This window comes from Haemaphysalis longicornis, unplaced genomic scaffold (assembly GCF_048455015.1).
Source record: "Haemaphysalis longicornis isolate Haplotype H1 unplaced genomic scaffold, Haemaphysalis longicornis Haplotype H1 scaffold_8, whole genome shotgun sequence".
Lineage (NCBI taxonomy): Eukaryota > Metazoa > Arthropoda > Arachnida > Ixodida > Ixodidae > Haemaphysalis > Haemaphysalis longicornis.
This window is the reverse complement of record NW_027526445.1, coordinates 40,337,324-40,354,839: the sequence shown is the minus strand read 5'-3', so window position 1 is coordinate 40,354,839 and position 17,516 is coordinate 40,337,324. Positions and strand designations below refer to the sequence as shown.

The 17,516-nt window shown below is 47.8% G+C and overlaps 1 protein-coding gene across 1 annotated transcript; it reads left to right on the top strand.

Moving 5' to 3' along the window:
* Positions 1 to 348: 348 nt before the first annotated feature.
* Positions 349 to 16,707, top strand: Med28 (mediator complex subunit 28). The gene is made up of 4 exons (XM_077681721.1): positions 349 to 509; positions 626 to 692; positions 5,654 to 5,766; positions 16,256 to 16,707. The coding sequence occupies exons 1-4, from the start codon at positions 462 to 464 to the stop codon at positions 16,553 to 16,555; spliced, it is 528 nt and encodes a 175-aa protein (XP_077537847.1). The 5' UTR covers positions 349 to 461; the 3' UTR covers positions 16,556 to 16,707.
* The last annotated feature ends 809 nt before the right edge of the window (positions 16,708 to 17,516 follow it).

Sequence of the window (17,516 nt, the reverse complement as noted above, 5' to 3'; positions counted from 1 at the left end):
TTACCTGAGGATTAATCAGACTATTGTTTAAATCATTGCCCAACCCTAAAAGTTTTAGCCCATGCTAGCGCCGATTAGCCAGCGCATACAGGAATTTGAGACGAATCGTCACATCAGCTGTTCCTCGCTCGACTGAGCTAAATGCGTCGAATGACTAGCGCTGTGTACGTTCGAATTTTATTTATCGCAATCGTATATGCAGCGATGACGCTTCTCCCAGCTGACGGCGCTTTTCAACGTGCCGTGTGCGACACCACGGCGCCCTCACATTTGAATTTGGCGCCGCGGCGTCCTGAAAGCAGACAACGCGCCTCCGTTGCTGTAGCAACGGGGCGCATGCGCAGAGAGCAGTGCGAACAATCGCTCAGGCTCAGGGACGCCGCATGGACGCTGGTAGGGTGACAGCAGTTCTCTTGGTAGTATTGAATATCTGCGGGCTCCCAGCTCGATTGCAGATTTAGATGGCTTCTTCAAATCACATCGTTGACGATTTCGAAAACTCCTTTCAGGTATGTTATTCGTGTTACCGCATCTGGGCTTTTACGACGTAGAAATCACTGCATGCCAGCTGATCAAAGTAGCCGAATTGTAACCCATTCAGTTGTCGCTGCATTTCTTTCTCTAGGCATGTCTGGCGGCGGTCACCAATCCGGATTACTTCTACGTTCGGGATTCGGAAGAAGTGAAGACAGGTACGATCGGACGTCTCAGAAAGTTCAATCACAAATGCCCTGTACGGTTGTAGATGGAGCGGGTGGAGCGCGACATTTCGAGCTCCTAGTTGTTACGTAGCAGTTGAGACTATGTGGTTAAACGCACCACCCGCGTTTTCACGAAGAAGCGCACTTTGTAGAATGAGCAACTGTACTAACATCGCTTCTACGGTGCGTAGGAGGTGGCGTGAAACTTTGGCTCGTGCGTGGCGTACGTTTTCGCGCCTATGCTGCCTTTGATGAACGTGTGTAAAGGTGAACGAAAACACTTTAGGAGCTGCTGTGAACCCTCCCAATTTCTGTGATAACGTATCGCGCTACCTTTGAGTGTGTCTGGTGTGTTATTACATGCAAAAACAAACATTGTCCACTACAGGCTCTTAACCCGCGTACACAATATACCGTGAATTGGGGCCCTCAAAAATTTCTCCCGCAGGCGTCGGAAACTGTAAAGGCGAGGTCCTTTGTTTTGATCCTGCTTCGTTCCCGTCTGTTTTAAAGACCTGCTTTTGCAAGCATGAACTAATGTCACTTCGTTACAGAGAAGTGCAGAGAACTAATTGATTTGTGAGGCTATGGAGGAAAGAAGAAACGGTGAACAGGTCGTACGTGGCCGATTTCCTCGCTACACCATTGGCACACTACTGCTTTGCAATGTGATTGGATGCCAGTGTTACGAACTGACGTTCACGCAGTTGATGGTTAATATTGGCAGTTTGTGCACGAATAGTTGGCGTTCTTTAAAAGCTCTCGGCCTTTAAAAGGCCTCTGAGCACGCCAGTGTGACCGCCACAGTCGACATCACAAAATTGATGAACCACGCGGTGGTTAGAGATTGGCAGTTTTCAGCACGACTGAGCTCAGTATACATGTGTGCCTGTGCCTTTTGCATGCTAACTTTTTTTTGTAAATGGAGGTCAAATGTAGTGCTATTTGGTGCAGCGGAATCGGAGAGAAGTTAGAAAAAAAAACACAGCTAGACAGGCTGAGCAGCTTATTCGTTGGCTATGCGCACTTCCTCAGTCTCCTGTAGTTATGGTTTCAATCTTTTCCTTGGGTTGTTGGGTTTAGTCTTCGCCGGCTCTGCAAGGAGAGCACGCGCACATGCTGTGGCTAGACAGAGTGTTTAAAATAAAGGGTTCTTATTTGTTGTTCTTACTGTAGTGTTATACCTGTGCCTCATGCGCACGAAAAGTTAAATTAAGTGCTTAATGCCTTAAGTTTCAATGCCATTAATTCGCTGCTACGCTGAAAATCTAATGCTATTCACTGTAATTTAATTTTCAGTTTAAGGAGTTCCGCATAATTCATTCGCCTTCACGAACGCCTTAGATGTGCCTACTCTCGAATGCGATGGGCACCAAATGGAACCATCGAAACTCTCAGCACCAGAGTACTGATTCAGAAACGTAGCTGAACTTCGAAATAAGATTATTTTTTGTGCACTCTTGGTGACAAAGTTCTGAAAAAGACGAAGTTCACTAAAACAGCAGGCAGAACGCCTTGCTACTTCTTGTTTTGAAATTTCGGGTTTGGCTGCCACTAAGAGGCGACGGCAGCTTCTGAAGCCACATTTAGAAATGGCTCACACCATTTGTTTAGAAAGCACTAGTTTTCTTTCACAAAAGCAATTTTAACCCTCCTAGGAAGTATTTCTCCACTTTAAAGACTTCAAAAATAGGAGTACATTTCTCTTTTTGGTCATTACCGCCATCATGCCTACACATTTAATGCCTTTGGGTTCTGGCGTATAGTACAGACCGCCCGAGTAATGCCATTCGGTTTCTTAAGGCGTTAAGCACTTAATGTCAATTCGTGCCCGTGTGGCAGGGGTGATAGAAAGCAAATTATGATGCGCAGCAGTGGTTGAAGAAGATGATCTATTGAAATAACTGCAGTTCTCATCGCAGAATTGACAGGGGTGGGCTGTCATACCCAGCTTTGTGATGAGATCTGCTGAAAGCGTGGCTTCTACTATTTTAGTGTAGGAGCCATGGCAACTGGAGAAGTTAGCATCCCTAGTGCTTTGTTCGGTGCAGAAAAAAAAAAAAAAACACCCCCTGTATTTATGCCAAACTGATGGGGCTTCAACAAAGTTTTTTTTTTTTTTTTAATTGAGACAGACTGCCCTACGGCATAACAGGAGGTTTTGAAGGTACAACATTGCACCCGTTTCACGCAAAAAGCAAGAAGAGACTGGTGCTGTGGTCCTTATATCCAATGCTTAAGATCTGGGGTTTCCCAGGATGGATCCCTGTCCCTCGGAGGGGTCACATTCGGGCGTCCCTGAGACCAGGGAAAGTCCACAGCAGCTGTTCAAAGTCAGCTTCGGACGCAAGAGTCATGCAGAAGGGGCAGGTGTCCGCAAACGGGGTGTGATATCGGGTGGGCCAATTGGGGGTAACGGCTTGGGATAACGCCACCCCAACTCGAAGCCTCTGCAGCAGAACCTCCTCCCAGCAAGCGAGCCCACTGGGGAGGTCAGTTCAATGCAGTGGAAGTAAAGCACGCGTGGCGCGGTGGAGGTTGCCCTTTTCCAACAACAATTCTTCTACGGTTGATACTGGAAGAAGTGGTAGTGGCCCTGGGAGGTCTCTGTGGCAGGTGTGATCTGCCGCTGCGTGGACAGGAAGCGTGTCCCGGTGAATCCACAAAACACAGACAGGGCATGGGTAGGTGTCCATAATTGCGCGGATGCATGAAGCCAGGTTTGTACACCGCGCAACACGACGTAAGCCCCAAATCGCTGCCGTTGAGTATGTGAAAATTTCCAGCTTCACCCCACTAGTCACTGTCGATGCAGGTGCCTGCAGGCCTGAACGGACAAACTTTTTCCGTGATCTCCAAAAGCTAGGAGTGCGCCATGCCGGCAGTTATGCTAGTCTAAGTCCCCCTCATCCAACAACACATACTATTACTGCTACTAGTACATCCCGAATGGAAGTAAGTTCTACTAGCAGGCTAGGTAGAGCACAAAGGGTCTCGTACACGCAGAGAGAGAGAGAGAGAACAACTTTATTTTGTGCCTGTTGGGAAAAGGAAGAGTACGCACAGCTTTGTGTCAAAGCAGGGTAAGATGGACACGTCAAGATCGTGTTGACGATGCAGTCGTACGCCCCGGTGTCTACAAAGGCCTGGGCAACCGGTTGCGTCACAGGCACCCAGTCTAGGACATGATGGACGGTGTCGGGGGGGCTGATGGAGGCCAGAGGTACGGACGTGGAGCCTTGTCTGAGGCTTGTTGTCCGCCACCTGATGCTGGGATCAGGGCGGCCTAGCGGTGGAAAAGGCTGACATCGATGCGAATCACGGCGAGAGCTGGCGCCTCTGGAAACTTGTCCACGCTTCAGCAGGCGGGCGGAACAATGAGCAATTTTATTGAGCGTGTTTTGTAGTGTTTCTGCTTGTAGCTCTGGAATTGGCGTTAAGTAGGGGAGGCCGGTGATGGTGCGCATGGCGGCCCTATTAATAGCCTCAAGCCGATCCCAGTCCACTTGCGTCATGTGGTGGAACTGTGCTGGTACACAAGCCTTGGCTGGAGCAGAAGCTGTGTGTAAACAAAATCACAAGGCAGGTTGCTGAAAAATTTAGCGTGTGGGCAGACAGAGCTTGTATAAACATTGTATAACAAAAAAAAAAAACGTTGCATGCATATTTTCAATTCTAGCACAGTAGATGTGACAACTTATGTAAATGACAGGAAAAAAGAAGCAGCCAGTTAACCTGGGAGATATAGGAAATAATGGCACCGCTGTAACAACAAACACTGTTTTGAGATAATTGAGGTTCAAGTAAGAAAAGAGGTGAAAAACAATACCTTTTTGCCACAGACACCACTAGAGTCATTTATGTAGTAAGCACCAGCTTCACAATCACCGTCAAAGTAATTTTTTCGCTTTCCGGCCTGTCATCTGTCCTGCCGTGCCTATTTTGTGAGCTGTCGTGCAGCTCTCTTCGCAAGGTATTGCTACTTGGGGTCAACCTCTTTTAGCCACTTGATGGCAGTGTTGCACCCAGGGTTAAGTCTGAATTGATTCGAAATGCTGGCTCGTGCGATACTCCCATCATTCAATGAAAGGGCAGCATCCATTGTAGCAATCTTGAGAGTGTGAAGCCCAAGAATGAAATTTTTTGGCAGGCGGCTCCGAAGCACAAATGTGGAAAAGACGCGCACAGCGTCTGTGGATTGCCTTGGCGGAAATATCAGCTATGCAGTGGTTGCCCAACAATTTCTTAGTACAGCTGGTAACAGATTAGCATTTTGATCTAGAGCTGGGAGTTTCTTGATGGAAAAAATTACAATAAACATGGAACACATTCTTAAATGGGACGTGGTCACTTACAATTTGCTTATGGAAAAACTGTTTTTGAGCCAGAAATACAGCCTTCTAAGATAAGTGTGATTATGGAATATGTGCATAAGAAGGTGAACTTCCTTAATTGTGAAGAAGAACAGTCACTTTTTTTTTATATTTCGCCTTACCGTGTGCCCTTAACATGCGCTGAAATCCTGAAGCCTGGGAATTAAACCCGTGCCCAGGGCTCAGTAGCACAACGCCTTAGCCACTGAGCAACTGCTGAAAGTCAGATTGCATTATGAGCAAAACTGGCGAAGTTGAGGAGTAAATTTAGCACCACCTGACAGCCCTCACCATGCCTACCCAGTGATGATTTCGTTGTGTATGAAGGCAGTCGTGATTTGAAGTAAACATTTCTCCATGGGAAAATGCTTTTATATTGGCAGAAAAAAAACTGAAGATAGACTAGACAGTGTCAGTAAGTAACGTAAGTGTTCCATTCAGCTTTTTAGCAGCGATTATGTTCATAAGTGCACTGGTAGGAGTGGTTTATTGCAACGTGGCATGACGTGGATGCATTAGAGCGTAAAATACATTGGTCAAGTGCCCGAGTTGTACACTCACCGTGCGCTTCTTCCCCAGGCGTGGAGCAGACGATCCAGCGATTCCTGGATGTCGCGAAACAGATGGAGAGCTTCTTTCTCCAGAAGAGGCTGGTGCTCTCCGCCCAGAAGTCTGAGCAGATTGTCATGGAGGTGAGCTTCTCGCTGGGGACTCCTCCCCACCCCCGATGTTATCGCCACATTTGACCTCTGTTTGCCTAGCTTATGTCATCGTCATCATCAGCCTGTCTATGCCCACTGCAGGGCAAAGGCCTCTCCCAAGGATCTCCAGTTATACTGGTCCTGTGCTAACTCAATTTATCGGGCGTTTAAAAAGTAAGTTGTAGACACCGCTTTTTTTTTTTTTAATTATTTTGAGATTGTAGCGGTACAACCGAGTCGTAGATTTTTTTTTTTTTTTTTGTCTGCTCAAGCCTGGTGCCTCACTGTTGATCACTGTTATCTGGTGGATGGTATGTGTAAAGCGGGTATCCTTGTGATGAAGCACATAGAGGGGCGTAAATTTTGGAGCAAATGCAGTGCCTAAACGTATGCACATGAGGTGCCCTTTAAAGTCCTTCTTTACGTCAGGCTTGTTTTGTTACGTTTACTTGAGGTGACGTCGTCTTGTTACCTGCTCAGCTATCCTGTTGAGTTGGTAGTGATAGGAGAAAAATACAGGGTTCGCACAGGTCCTTGAAAACCTTGAAAACCCTTGAATTTAGAAGTGTCAATTTCAAGGCCTGGAAAGTCCTGGAATTTTTGCATGGTCCTTGAAAACCCTTGATTTTTCCGGAGAGAATCAATGGCCCTGTCTTTTCACAAGAATTTAAAGTGCTTGTCATAGATTTTAGGTGTTAACAAATGTAAAGAAACTTTGTAACAATCAATTTTCAGTGTATTGCGTGAAATTACAAGTTTGGTGGATTTTCATTATTACAAGGCAACATTGGGAGCTGGCACTTGTCAATCCAATCTATATCACGATACAATCCAGTAAAAGCCAGCTTCTGTTCTCTATCTTGCATCTAGTCTGTGGGCGCTTGCTCATTGCATCTTTACTGTGCCTCATACGCTCCATCTACGTTTGCTTTTACGTGCAAATGGTGGACGTGTACATAGTTCATCCTGCCTTGAAGCAACACTTGCTCGATTTAATTTCAGCTGATACTCTTGCTGACAAAGCAGGAGATGCAGGCAACATTAACTAAGTTTTGAAATCAAACAGCCTCAGAAAAACACAAAGAAAAACCTGTAAATACGAGCCATGAAATAAAAAAATAAAGCTGGGGGAGCATTTACGAACCCGTTAGCACCTATCTAGATGTGAACTAATGTGCTTAGGTATTGTGCAATAAAAAATTGTGTTGGAAAAGTTTAAATAATCCCAGATAAAATATTACATGGGGACCTTAAAAATGTGTTTTCTGGTCCTTGAAAGTCCTTGAAAACCCTTGAATTTTTGCTTTTGAAGCCTGTACGAACCCTGAAAATAATAAGTAGGCGTGCCCCTTTTTCATACTGTGGTGCCAAAAAAAAGCCAGCGGTAACACGCCTAGGGTCATGCATTGCTTCGATTTGAGAGGGTTGTGCAACAGGCTTCAGTTACATCCACAGCTTCAGAGCACCTTTAGCTTTGAACGTGAGCCTGTTAGCTTTGAACTTGGCATTGTGCCCATCACCCTTGGCTGAAGCCAGCTAGGTTGTCACGCATTCACAGCATGTGTGCGGCATTGCCTGCTAAGTTGGTTTTAAACAATGTTTGCCTCGAGACCTCAGATAAGTATTGCTAGAGACCATTTTATTTTGGCAGTCCTAGAAGCTAAAGTGAGCATCTCTTGGTTAACACTAGTAAAGTAAGCTTGTGCGTGAGCAAAAACAATTTAGCTGATTAACAAGCGAGCTATTCAGGGCGGGCTAGTGGCACGCATCACTCGTACGTGAGCTCCAAGCGTAGACGCATTCTCAAGCACGTCAGCATTTTGTGTTCAGGAAATGCTGCATTTATTTTTTTTGTTTCCACTGAAAGAAAGGTGAGAAGAGTCTGTTTAATGCTGCCATTGTTTCACAGAAACTTTTGAAGGGTATTTAACACGTCTCTGCTCACGTCTATTCAAATTGATAGTCTTCAAGTTGAAACGTTATAGTTTTCTCGTTTGAATTTGGCGCTTTCCGAGTGTGCCCTGAGCACTGGCACCGTCAACTGAGTGGTAGACACACTTACATCCTCTTTTGTTTGTTTTTCTGCGTGCCACAATTTTTCAAAGCACCGCTGGTGTCGTGTGACGGGTGCTCGAATGATATGGAGATTGTGTCGACAGCACGTGCTACGGCGCTGTGGAAGCACCGCATTTTTAGCGATGTGGACGATTCTACGTGCAACTTTTTGAATGACATTAGATGTCACTGAGACCCACTCAAGCTAGCCGTATTCTCTAAACCAAAGGGGCCAACACAAGGGGGTCATCCACTATTTAAAATCACCTCTGTAAGGGAAAAAAAGATAGGCGCAGTTTGCACTAGCCCTTGGCGACACGCATTAGAATGTAGCTGTCAGAAAAAATTGTAACTGCCTATGTATGCTTTTGATAACTGAAATTTCACTTAAAAATCGTAAAGAGCTCAACCTCAAAAGTAGCTAACAAATAAGGTGGGGTCCTAATCATAAACACGCCATCATAAACGTGACCACCGTTTCCTAAAACCATTGCTACAATAGAAAACATATGCACGATATTGTGATCTGTAGCCCTTATATATTAATCTGACAGCTTCAGTTTTGCTTTAGTAAACGTTTGAAATAGACAGAAGAGTAATACCAAGAACACCTACTTGAAGCCCCATAGAACACAGAGGCGTTCGTTCATCTTGCTCTCTTGTTCGCGTAAAGCATTGGTGGATGGTAAAGGTGCGGCATTCACGAAATGGCAGCACTGCTCCGTAGAGCGGGAAATGCGAATGCTGGCTCAGCGGTTTAGCAATAATGCTCTTAAAAGTCGTGCGTACAATTGTACACGCCGTGTCGCAAAGGGCTAGCGATGGAAAGTTGAAAAACAGCAGAGCTGGTGGCCCCTCTCCCTTTGTCGGAGACCCAGCCATTACATCATCATCATCAGCCTACTCTGGTCCACTGCAAGAAAAGGGCCTCTCCCATCGACCTCCAACCACTCGTATCGCGCCTATCACGTCCACTGTTGGGCACTGAATTTCCCTATTTCCTTCCTCCATTGGGTTAATTGGCGTATTCATGGGAGGTTGTGGCCGTTACTACACCAGGGTGGCCGATCCTGCTCTGGAGAGGGAGTGCGTTACCGGCAATGGTCGCTGGGGTCAGGCCGCACCCCAAGCCCCATTCTGCAATTCCAGTAATACGCGGATTTTTTCTTTTTAAATCCGGTGGGAATTGTCCGGCACCGGGATTCGAACCACGGTCCTTCTGCACGCGAGGCGGATGCTCTACCTCTATGCCACTGCTGCATCACCGGGGTAATTGGAAAATAATGGGAGAGGCCCTGCAGTTGGCGTAGATAGGCTGATGATGATGGTTGGGTTAATGGTCTTCCTCTTTTAAATGCAGAGCATTTCAGTAACTCACGATGTCACCCGCGTTGGCGTCCGTAGTCCGCGTCCGCATCGCTCCCCCTACACTATATAAATACTTGCCGGCGCCAGGTTTCGATCCTACGACTCTGCGGGCGGAACGCAAGGTGCACGGTGCTCTACCAACTGAGCCACAAAGCCGACACAGAACGGAAGGTTACGAACGTGCCTTATATCCTTGACTCATTCAACCGTCAGCCAGAGGTGCGCCCTCTCCCCCGCGTCCTCCTCGCCTTCTCTCCGCTCGCAACACCCTCTCTCGCCGCGTTAGGATCGCGCGCAAGAACAGGTGGGGCGCTCGCATCGCGCTCTCTCGCCGCGGTCGGTTCGCGCTTAAACCACATATGTCGTTCGCGCGCGCTGCGGTCGCTAACATCTGTGGCATGATCGTGACGTCAGCATCACGCGTTCGCGTGGTGGCGATTTCGGCGCTATAACTCTCTCTCGCGAGGGGCATTGGATTGGATTCGATTGGATTGGCTTGGATTTAGATTGGATTGGATTAAAGTGGATTGTGTTGGATTGTGTTGCGTCATAGCCGCTCCACGTTGCGTCATAGCCGCGGCAGGGGGTTCACGGCACATTTCACCATCGACTTCATCGACAATGTCTACGCTGGAAGACAACAATTACAACAACAACAACCAATACGTAATCCATACGACTTGCAGGCGCGCCCCCCCGCAGAAATGCTCTGCATTTGATCGTGCCCCTCGCGAGGGGGATGTTTTTTTTTTGTAGACCCGTCTCTCAGTGTCTACTGTATCACCCTGGTACTCCATGGATTGTCGTTTCGCCTCACTACGTGACCAGCCCAAGCCCATTTATTTGTCTCTGTTTGTACTGTATCTTCTGCTCTAGTTTGTTCTCTGATCCAGGAAGCCCGCTTCCTAGCTGTCTCTAGTGTTACTGCGGTAATTGTTCTCTCCATGTCACATTTTGCCGACCTAAGTTTGCTTTAAAGTTGTCCAGTGATGTGTCAAGTCTCAGCTCCACGTGTCATCACCCTCTCATTAATGAACTCGCCGCTGAAAGTTCTTCATGACTGGCAGGCCAGGATCGTTTTGTCCGCGGGATTTCACATTTCTCCAAAAGTGGACCGCGTTGGCACGCACTAGAACCCGTGGCAAAGTCCAATGCCCGTGCTACGAACCCAGAGGAAATGCCGCGCTCCCTTTATGTGATGGTAGCTCAGTCAGATCGACGCCGGTTTCATAACACAAAGGACCAAGGTTCAATTCCAACCACGAGAAGCCTTTTTTTTTTTTCTTTCCATTCCTATTGGCTGCACATGTTATTGTTCCCCACTTCGGCTAACCCATTCCCACGGGCTTTTGAGGTGGCCCAGTAAATTGTGTTGCTGTTTTCACAGTGTAAAGGTCCCGGGTTCAATTCCTGAAACCTCCCTGACCACATTTTTTCTTGGGGGATCCGAGAATTTTTGGTGCAACGGACGGATTTGCGTCTGCCTAAACAGCCCAGCTGTTAAAACGCATTTTGTTTGAGAGCAGTAAGGTCAGAGGTGTGGGAAGGTTTTACCAGCGCACAGGTAAATATTTTTGAAACCTAAGCTTCAGTCGCATTCTGGGCCCAAACGTAGTGCCTTCTCTGAACCTTGAAATTTATGCCTCTCAACGTGGGCGGTATGTTTAACTGCTTGACACTAGAAGTTGCGAATTTGGGGCATTTGAAATCATACAAGATGGCGCACCTCTGGTAACAGTGTAAGCTTTAAGAATAATCGTTTGAAACAGACTGGTGGATGCCACCTCAGAGATGAGTGTAAATCCATCGACCTCAATGTCGTCTACTTATGACGCGCTGTTCTAGAGCCTCGCCCGAGAACCTGATAGTTTTTAGGAGGCAGGCTGTACAAGGACGGCTATTCCTTCTACTTGGGATCGTGCCACATATAGATGCTGGAACTATTCCCGTTAAATTTGTTGTGTATTATGTTCCCTGCAGTAGCTGGCATGTTATCTTCTTTTGAATTGCAATTATGAAGGTCGGTTTTCCTACAGATCATATGGTTGACGTTTATGGAGTTCTCTCGTTGAAATTCATGTTGCTGATTTTTACTCCTTGCTGCCATGTTGTGATGCACCCTAGAAACATTACTGTAAGGCCATGGTTTACAGGTCAGTGAAGACCTCGGGATCAGTGTGGACACCATTCTGGTGTAGATTGTGCCTCTTGGTTCCACCATACACCACCAGGGAAGCAAATACAGCTGAACCCCGCAGTAACGAAACCACCGGGGAAAGCCGGAAAACTCACTTTTGCGAGATTTTCGTTGCTGAGAGAATGAAACACAAACGACAGGAAAGTCGCCGAGGCGAAAATTTATTTCCAAGAGTAGGTTATAAACTTTGCGAGCCCTACCTTGCAGGAACTTCACAGCTTAGCTCTCACACTACAAGAAGTAGTTCATTGCTGGCCGATGTGCTTGCGTAAGAACGACTGAGTCATTTCAGATGCATCCAAAACAAACATCCCGCAGGTTTGCCTTCTCTGCACATTTTTCTCCTTGGTCCTCAGCACTGAGCATTGTACGAGCATGCAGAGCAAAGTCCAGCTTCTGTTGATGAACTGTGGCCAGAGAGTGGCGCCTCGTTGTTCTAATGCTGTTCGCAAAGCCAAGTGAGCACCGCTTTGTCAAAGTCCGAAAAGACCGCAGCCGTCACTGTTCTGTTTTGCGCACGTGTGCCATTAAAGAGTGGCGTCCGTGCTTTTCGAAATGGTACAGCAAGCTGCAGGTTGTCCCGAACTCATCACCGCTCCCCCCCCCCTCCTCCACTTGGGCCACTGACTTGGACAATAATGGCTGCCGTAGCTTGTGGAGATAAAAACATGGGCTGGCGGAGGTATCCTATTAAAAGCAAACGTGCCGATTGCCGCACACTTAACAAACGCACATGCGCTGTTCTGCGGTAGCTGACTAGCGTAGCCAAAACCAAAGCCGTGAGTCACCATGTGTCGCCCCCTGGTGGTGCTGCTGCGAGGCTGCCTCAACGGCTGCCTGCTGCACGATCTTTTTGTGAACAAATATGGTGGCGACCCCACAAGTGCACTGAGGCAAAAGTTTACACACTTTGAGTCTGAAAAAGAAAATGCAATTGAGCACTTTTTCGACAATGTTAGCCTCAAATGGGCAGGTAAAATGTCTACCAGACTTGCAGCAAATTCCGTTAACGCGGGATCGCTTTCTGAAAACGTTTCGTTTGCGTGAGAAGTGAGATACATGGGTGTCCACGGACATGAGCCGGGGTTTCCGAAAATATTTCGTTGCCGCAGAAATTTCGTACTCGTGGGATTTCGTTATCGCGGGGTTTGACTGTAGTCGGCTTTGCCACAATGCTCAGGCTGCTCACATAACTTCTCTTTGCACCTCATGCAATTCTAGGCCTTTGCCTTAAAGGGGGCCATGGGGACGAAATATAAGTTCGTTTTATTAGAAAGATTTTGTTTCATTGTGCTTCCCCGCTTGTCCGGCAGCAAATGAGGCCGTATTCACTGAGAAACTGTTAAAATCGTGTGTTTTCGTGGTGTCTGCCCTGACGTCATGAGGGCGGGTATTCAAACGACCTTCCAGTGTGCCATTAGGCTGTGCAGCCTTGCTTAAAGTCAGTCCTCCCAGATGGCGCTACCATGCTCTTCTGCGGACCGTTGTCTGCCGTTGCTTTGTTTTTGACCGTAGTTGCACTTGGCTTGTTTTTGTTACGGTAGAAAGTAATCGTTTCGTGGAACACGGGGCATACTCGGCAAACAGGGTCACGTAAGACATTGTCGCTTACACCAATCGGCCAGTGTCGTGTAAGACAACTCCAAAGCAACAGACTGCTGTGCAGCTAAAACAAGCATAGTGCGCCCAGTACCAAAAGCAGTGCGCATTGGTACTTGTATGCTTACGTGTATTTTCGTAACTTTCATTGTTTGCCTCACCATTCTTACTGGTGTAAAATGAATATGCATTACATTTATGCGCCAAGAGCTCGTTCTGAAGCTTATTAGCCATGCCTAATTTGCGTTTGCTTCTGCTGGCCTCAGCCAATCGCACAGCTGGGCACATGTGACATCATAGGTTTTGTTGTGGGGAAATGAGCTAGAGGGTCGCATGGCCGTTCCATCTTTTCCTCCGATTATGTAGCTTATTTGAGTGAAGTTTACGTTAAAAGTGGTGCCAGTATGATTCTAACGAGGCAGTCTTTCAAATGAGCCAAACTTGTGTTTTGTCTGCATGTCCCCTCTAAAGAGCTGCAGGGAAAGAGCTTGCTTGCCTGTTTTTCTTGATTCTCGAGGGAGAATGAGCACGGGAAAGTGGTTTTGGTGGGTCTGTGTGGTCCTTGGATGCATGTTTTATGCGACGGATAGTCAGTCAGACCTGACAGCCACTTGATCACAGAATCGTCAACCATTGAGCAGGCTTGTGATTGGAGGCACCTATGAGCACAAATTGGTTGCAGTTAGCACAGGACCAGCATAGTTAGAGATCTATGGGAGAGGCCTTCGCCCTGCAGTTGACGTAGGCATAATGAGGAGGATGATGATGATCATGAGCGCAAATCCTCACTGTGCAGAGAAGGGAGCGGAAGTGTTATCGCACTGTTCACAGTAGGCTTTGGGGGAGTGATGGAGTAATCACAATTCCATGCAACTTCCTCTTCCGACTAGGGAAGAGCAGGCTTTCTCTCTCTCTCTCTCTTTTTCCCCTATGTCAACCACGATTGAGAAAGGTTCTGCCTGAGGTAGCGCTGACACCTGTGCTGTGAGTGAAAAAAGAAACGTGCTGGCCTTATCTGAAGGTAAACGGTTCCCACAGAGAGTTCTTCTGCCCTGCCTGGTTACCTACTCTTTGTCAGCGAAATTGTCATGTGATTTGGCTGTGTTGTTAGCGGAAGAATTTCAGTGCTGTGGGTTGTATGTGAGAGGACACTTGAACGGCAGAAATGGCTGTGGTGAGAGACACCCACCTTATGTAAGGCCACAGTGATACCACACTGCTTTGCTATGTGGTTTGACGCTATCTAAAATTTAGCATTTCACGCAGCTTGCAGTAAGCACCAACTCTTTGTTGACACACATCTTGCGTGGCTTAAATCCGCTATGTTGTGTGCCCCATGTAGGTGCCATTGTTTTGCCATTGTCAGCATCGCCAGATCAGCAATGAGAAAAGGCGGGTGCAAATTGACCGGGAAAGTGCTGGACGGCCTCCACACAATGAGCCGATAAAATAAGGAGCATCTCATTTATTTATCCATTTGTTGATACTGCAATAGGATGATGAGAAGGTCACAGAAAGGCAAACAACAAATACATAGGTGCATAAAGGAGTTAAGGAAAAAAAAGTGCAGTCTAGAGGGACATTTCATTGTGCCTCTAAGCTGCACTTTTTCTGACTTGTGACGGCATGGGTTAGGACAGTTGAAATTGGTGCGCGTCTGCCGGGCCTTGCTTCCCAAGTGCATGAGAGAGGACCTGGCTTAAAATTCAACAAGGCGGCTTAGTGACTGAGACGTTGTGCTGCTTAGCCCAAGGACACTGCGGGTTCAATTCCCGGCCTCGGGGGCTGCTTTACAGCTGGAGGCGGAAAGCGATAACGCCTCCTGTGTTAAGAGTTTGGCACATGTCGAAGCTGCCCAGGGGCACAATAAATCTGGAGCCCTCCACTACGGCACACCTCATAGCTCAAATGTAGTCTTGGCGTTTGTTCCAAACGAATCTGGCTGAGGTGAAATTTTACTGCAGTTGGCTACCCGCCGCGGTGGCTCAGTGGCTAAGGCGTTGCGCTGCTGAGCACAAGGTCGCAGGTTCGATTCCCGGCCGCGGCGGTCGCTTTTCTGATGGAGGCGAAAAGCAAAAATGCCCGTGTGTACGAGATTTCGGCGCACGTTAAAGATCCCCAGGTGGTCAAAATTAATCCGGAGCCCTCCACTACGGCGCGCCTCATCGCCTGCGTTGCGTCGGCGCGTTAAACCCTACAATCAATCAATCAATCTACTGCAGTTGCCTGTAATCCACCTACTGCTACCTTACTGATTGGTACTATCAATTGCTAGTGAATGCTCACTTAAATCTGATAGTCGTCAATCATCTCTTATGCACTGCTGGCATGCGTCGGTAGCTTCACTTTTGGCCTTCCTGGGGCCATGTGAGATTTTTGCACCACTGACTCCAAGGTCGTTCGAAGCTCTCTTCCAATGGTACATGTGGAGCTTTTGCCTTAGTAACAAATTAAGCCTTTGTGGTCCGTTCTCGGGCCCTGCCCTACAACTCTACACAACCGTAAAATAGAGTCTTTGACGGACGGCCGTCTGGTCGGGAATGACATGAAAATACAAAATAAAGAATATTCCGACCGCTGGAGAAAATAAAACAATGACGTTTCGGCCCCCTGAACGGGAGCCTTGTTCACACTCTTGTTCGGGGGCCGAAACGTCATTGTTTTATTTTCTCCAGCGGTCGGAATATTCTTTATTTTGTATTCTATGTGGCCGTAGTGGTCTGCTGTTGGGCACCACCCGACAAGGGTGTTCGGGTCAAATGCCGCTGTTTTTCTCACTGCGATGTGCCCGCATTGTTTGTGTACATGATGTGGCATGTCTTGAGAGATAAGTGAACTTCGTTTGTTGAAGTTTTCTTCCTTTTGCTGTGATGTACAGCACAATGCTCAGCACGGGCCTTCTGGATCTCAACATTCTCAGTTGCGCGCTGTTCGCTGAGAAGCGTGGCCGCTTTCTCACCACTTACATTTTAAAAACGCCGGTGCACTTGGCGGAAACGATGACATCTTTATAATGAGGAAGGGAATTGCGTGCCTCCATCAGTTAGTGATGCCAGTGATTTGACTGAAGCGAGTGCTCAAATATCAACAAAGGAGTTGCACGCAGAATGCAAGAGAAAAAAAATAAAATAAATCAATATCCTGTCAGTTTTTCTTTGCGGGTGCCAGAAACTGGCAAGATAGTTTTGGACCATGACAGCTGGATAGTGGGTAAAGGCGTGGAACGGCAGAGGGTTAAGAAGGTCTCGCGGATGTGTGCAGGACAACACGGAGCTCCGGGCAGAGCTGGCACGCAAGGAGCAGCTCCTGCAGAAGTACAACGAGAAGATCCACTACTGGCAGAGCCTGCTCAGCGACCACACCAGCCCCTCCCCAGGCATGGGGGGAGGAGGAGGGGGGCCGCCCCAGCCCCAGCCGCCACAGGGCACCATGCCCCCCATGCAGCAGCAGCAGGGGGTCCAGGGGCCCGTCATGGCCGGTGGCCAGGGCCTGCCGGGGGGGCCCCTGGCCTACCTCGAGCGCACCACCTCCAACATCGGCATGCCCGAGCCCCGCCGGTGAAGCGGCACCTTTTATGCTTCTTCCACATCTTGTGGCGCGCCTCCACGCCGCTCGAGAGTGGACCACCGCCAACATCACAATGCCCGAACCCCGGCAGTGGTGCTTCTCCGTGCCTTTTGCGTCTGGGCCATGACTCTGGGGGTGTGTGGGGTCTCCTGCCGAAGTGACCAGTTCAGTGTGAGCACGCTGTGGACAGGAACAGCGTGCCACCCGAGGCAAGAGGGTGCCACCCTGGCCAGTTGCATGTCTGTCAAGGGGATGAGTTTGTATTCCTGGCTGCTGCAGCGGGGCTTGCAAGTCTGCCTGCCGACCGTTATCTCTCTTACCTGCTTGCCCAGAACAGTTCTGAGCAAAGTAAAATAATAACGGTAATTAGAACGAACCTTTTCCGGGGCACTTCTGAGTACTTCCAAGTGACATACCATAAGACATCTTTTATTTGTCAGTTTGGGCTGGTCATACTTTTTTTTTTCCCCCTCAGAGTTTCTATTGGAAGAACAGTTCTGGATTCCCCACGAACCATTCAGGACTGTTCTGAACAGGCGAGTAAGAGGAATCAAAGGACACCTTAAGACTCCAGTGTATGTGCCAATGATGTGCAAGTTTTGAACGCATCTGTACAGAAAGATGCGGCTACACCGTGTGAAATTAGCGGGACAGGCATTTTGTAAATATGGTTCATACATGTTGTAAAAGAACCTGCTGCAAGTTCATGTTAAGAGACAGCTAGCGTCGAAGCTGAAAGAAAGTTTATGGTCACCCTGGCTAGATTACTCAATGATGGTGCCGTGATGAACTAAAGTGCAGCAGAAAACACAAGGACAAAAGAAAGGCACACAGGACTAACGCTGCGTGCCTTTCCAAGTTTCAGGGTTCTAATTTTTCTTCTAGAAAGCACAGAGTTGGCATGGTTGGTTTGAGTGCATAGTTTTACAGAGAGAAAAACCGTGGATGAAAGCTG

What these genes read in the sequence shown, in the direction of transcription:
- Med28 (XM_077681721.1), top strand. Translation starts at nt 462, where the DNA reads ATGGCTTCTTCAAATCACATCGTTGACGATTTCGAAAACTCCTTTCAG. An exon ending in ATTTCGAAAACTCCTTTCAG is followed by an intron (nt 510 to 625) that starts GTATGTTATTCG and finishes TTCTTTCTCTAG; the next exon opens with GCATGTCTGGCGGCGGTCAC. An exon ending in CTGAGCAGATTGTCATGGAG is followed by an intron (nt 5,767 to 16,255) that starts GTGAGCTTCTCG and finishes GGATGTGTGCAG; the next exon opens with GACAACACGGAGCTCCGGGC.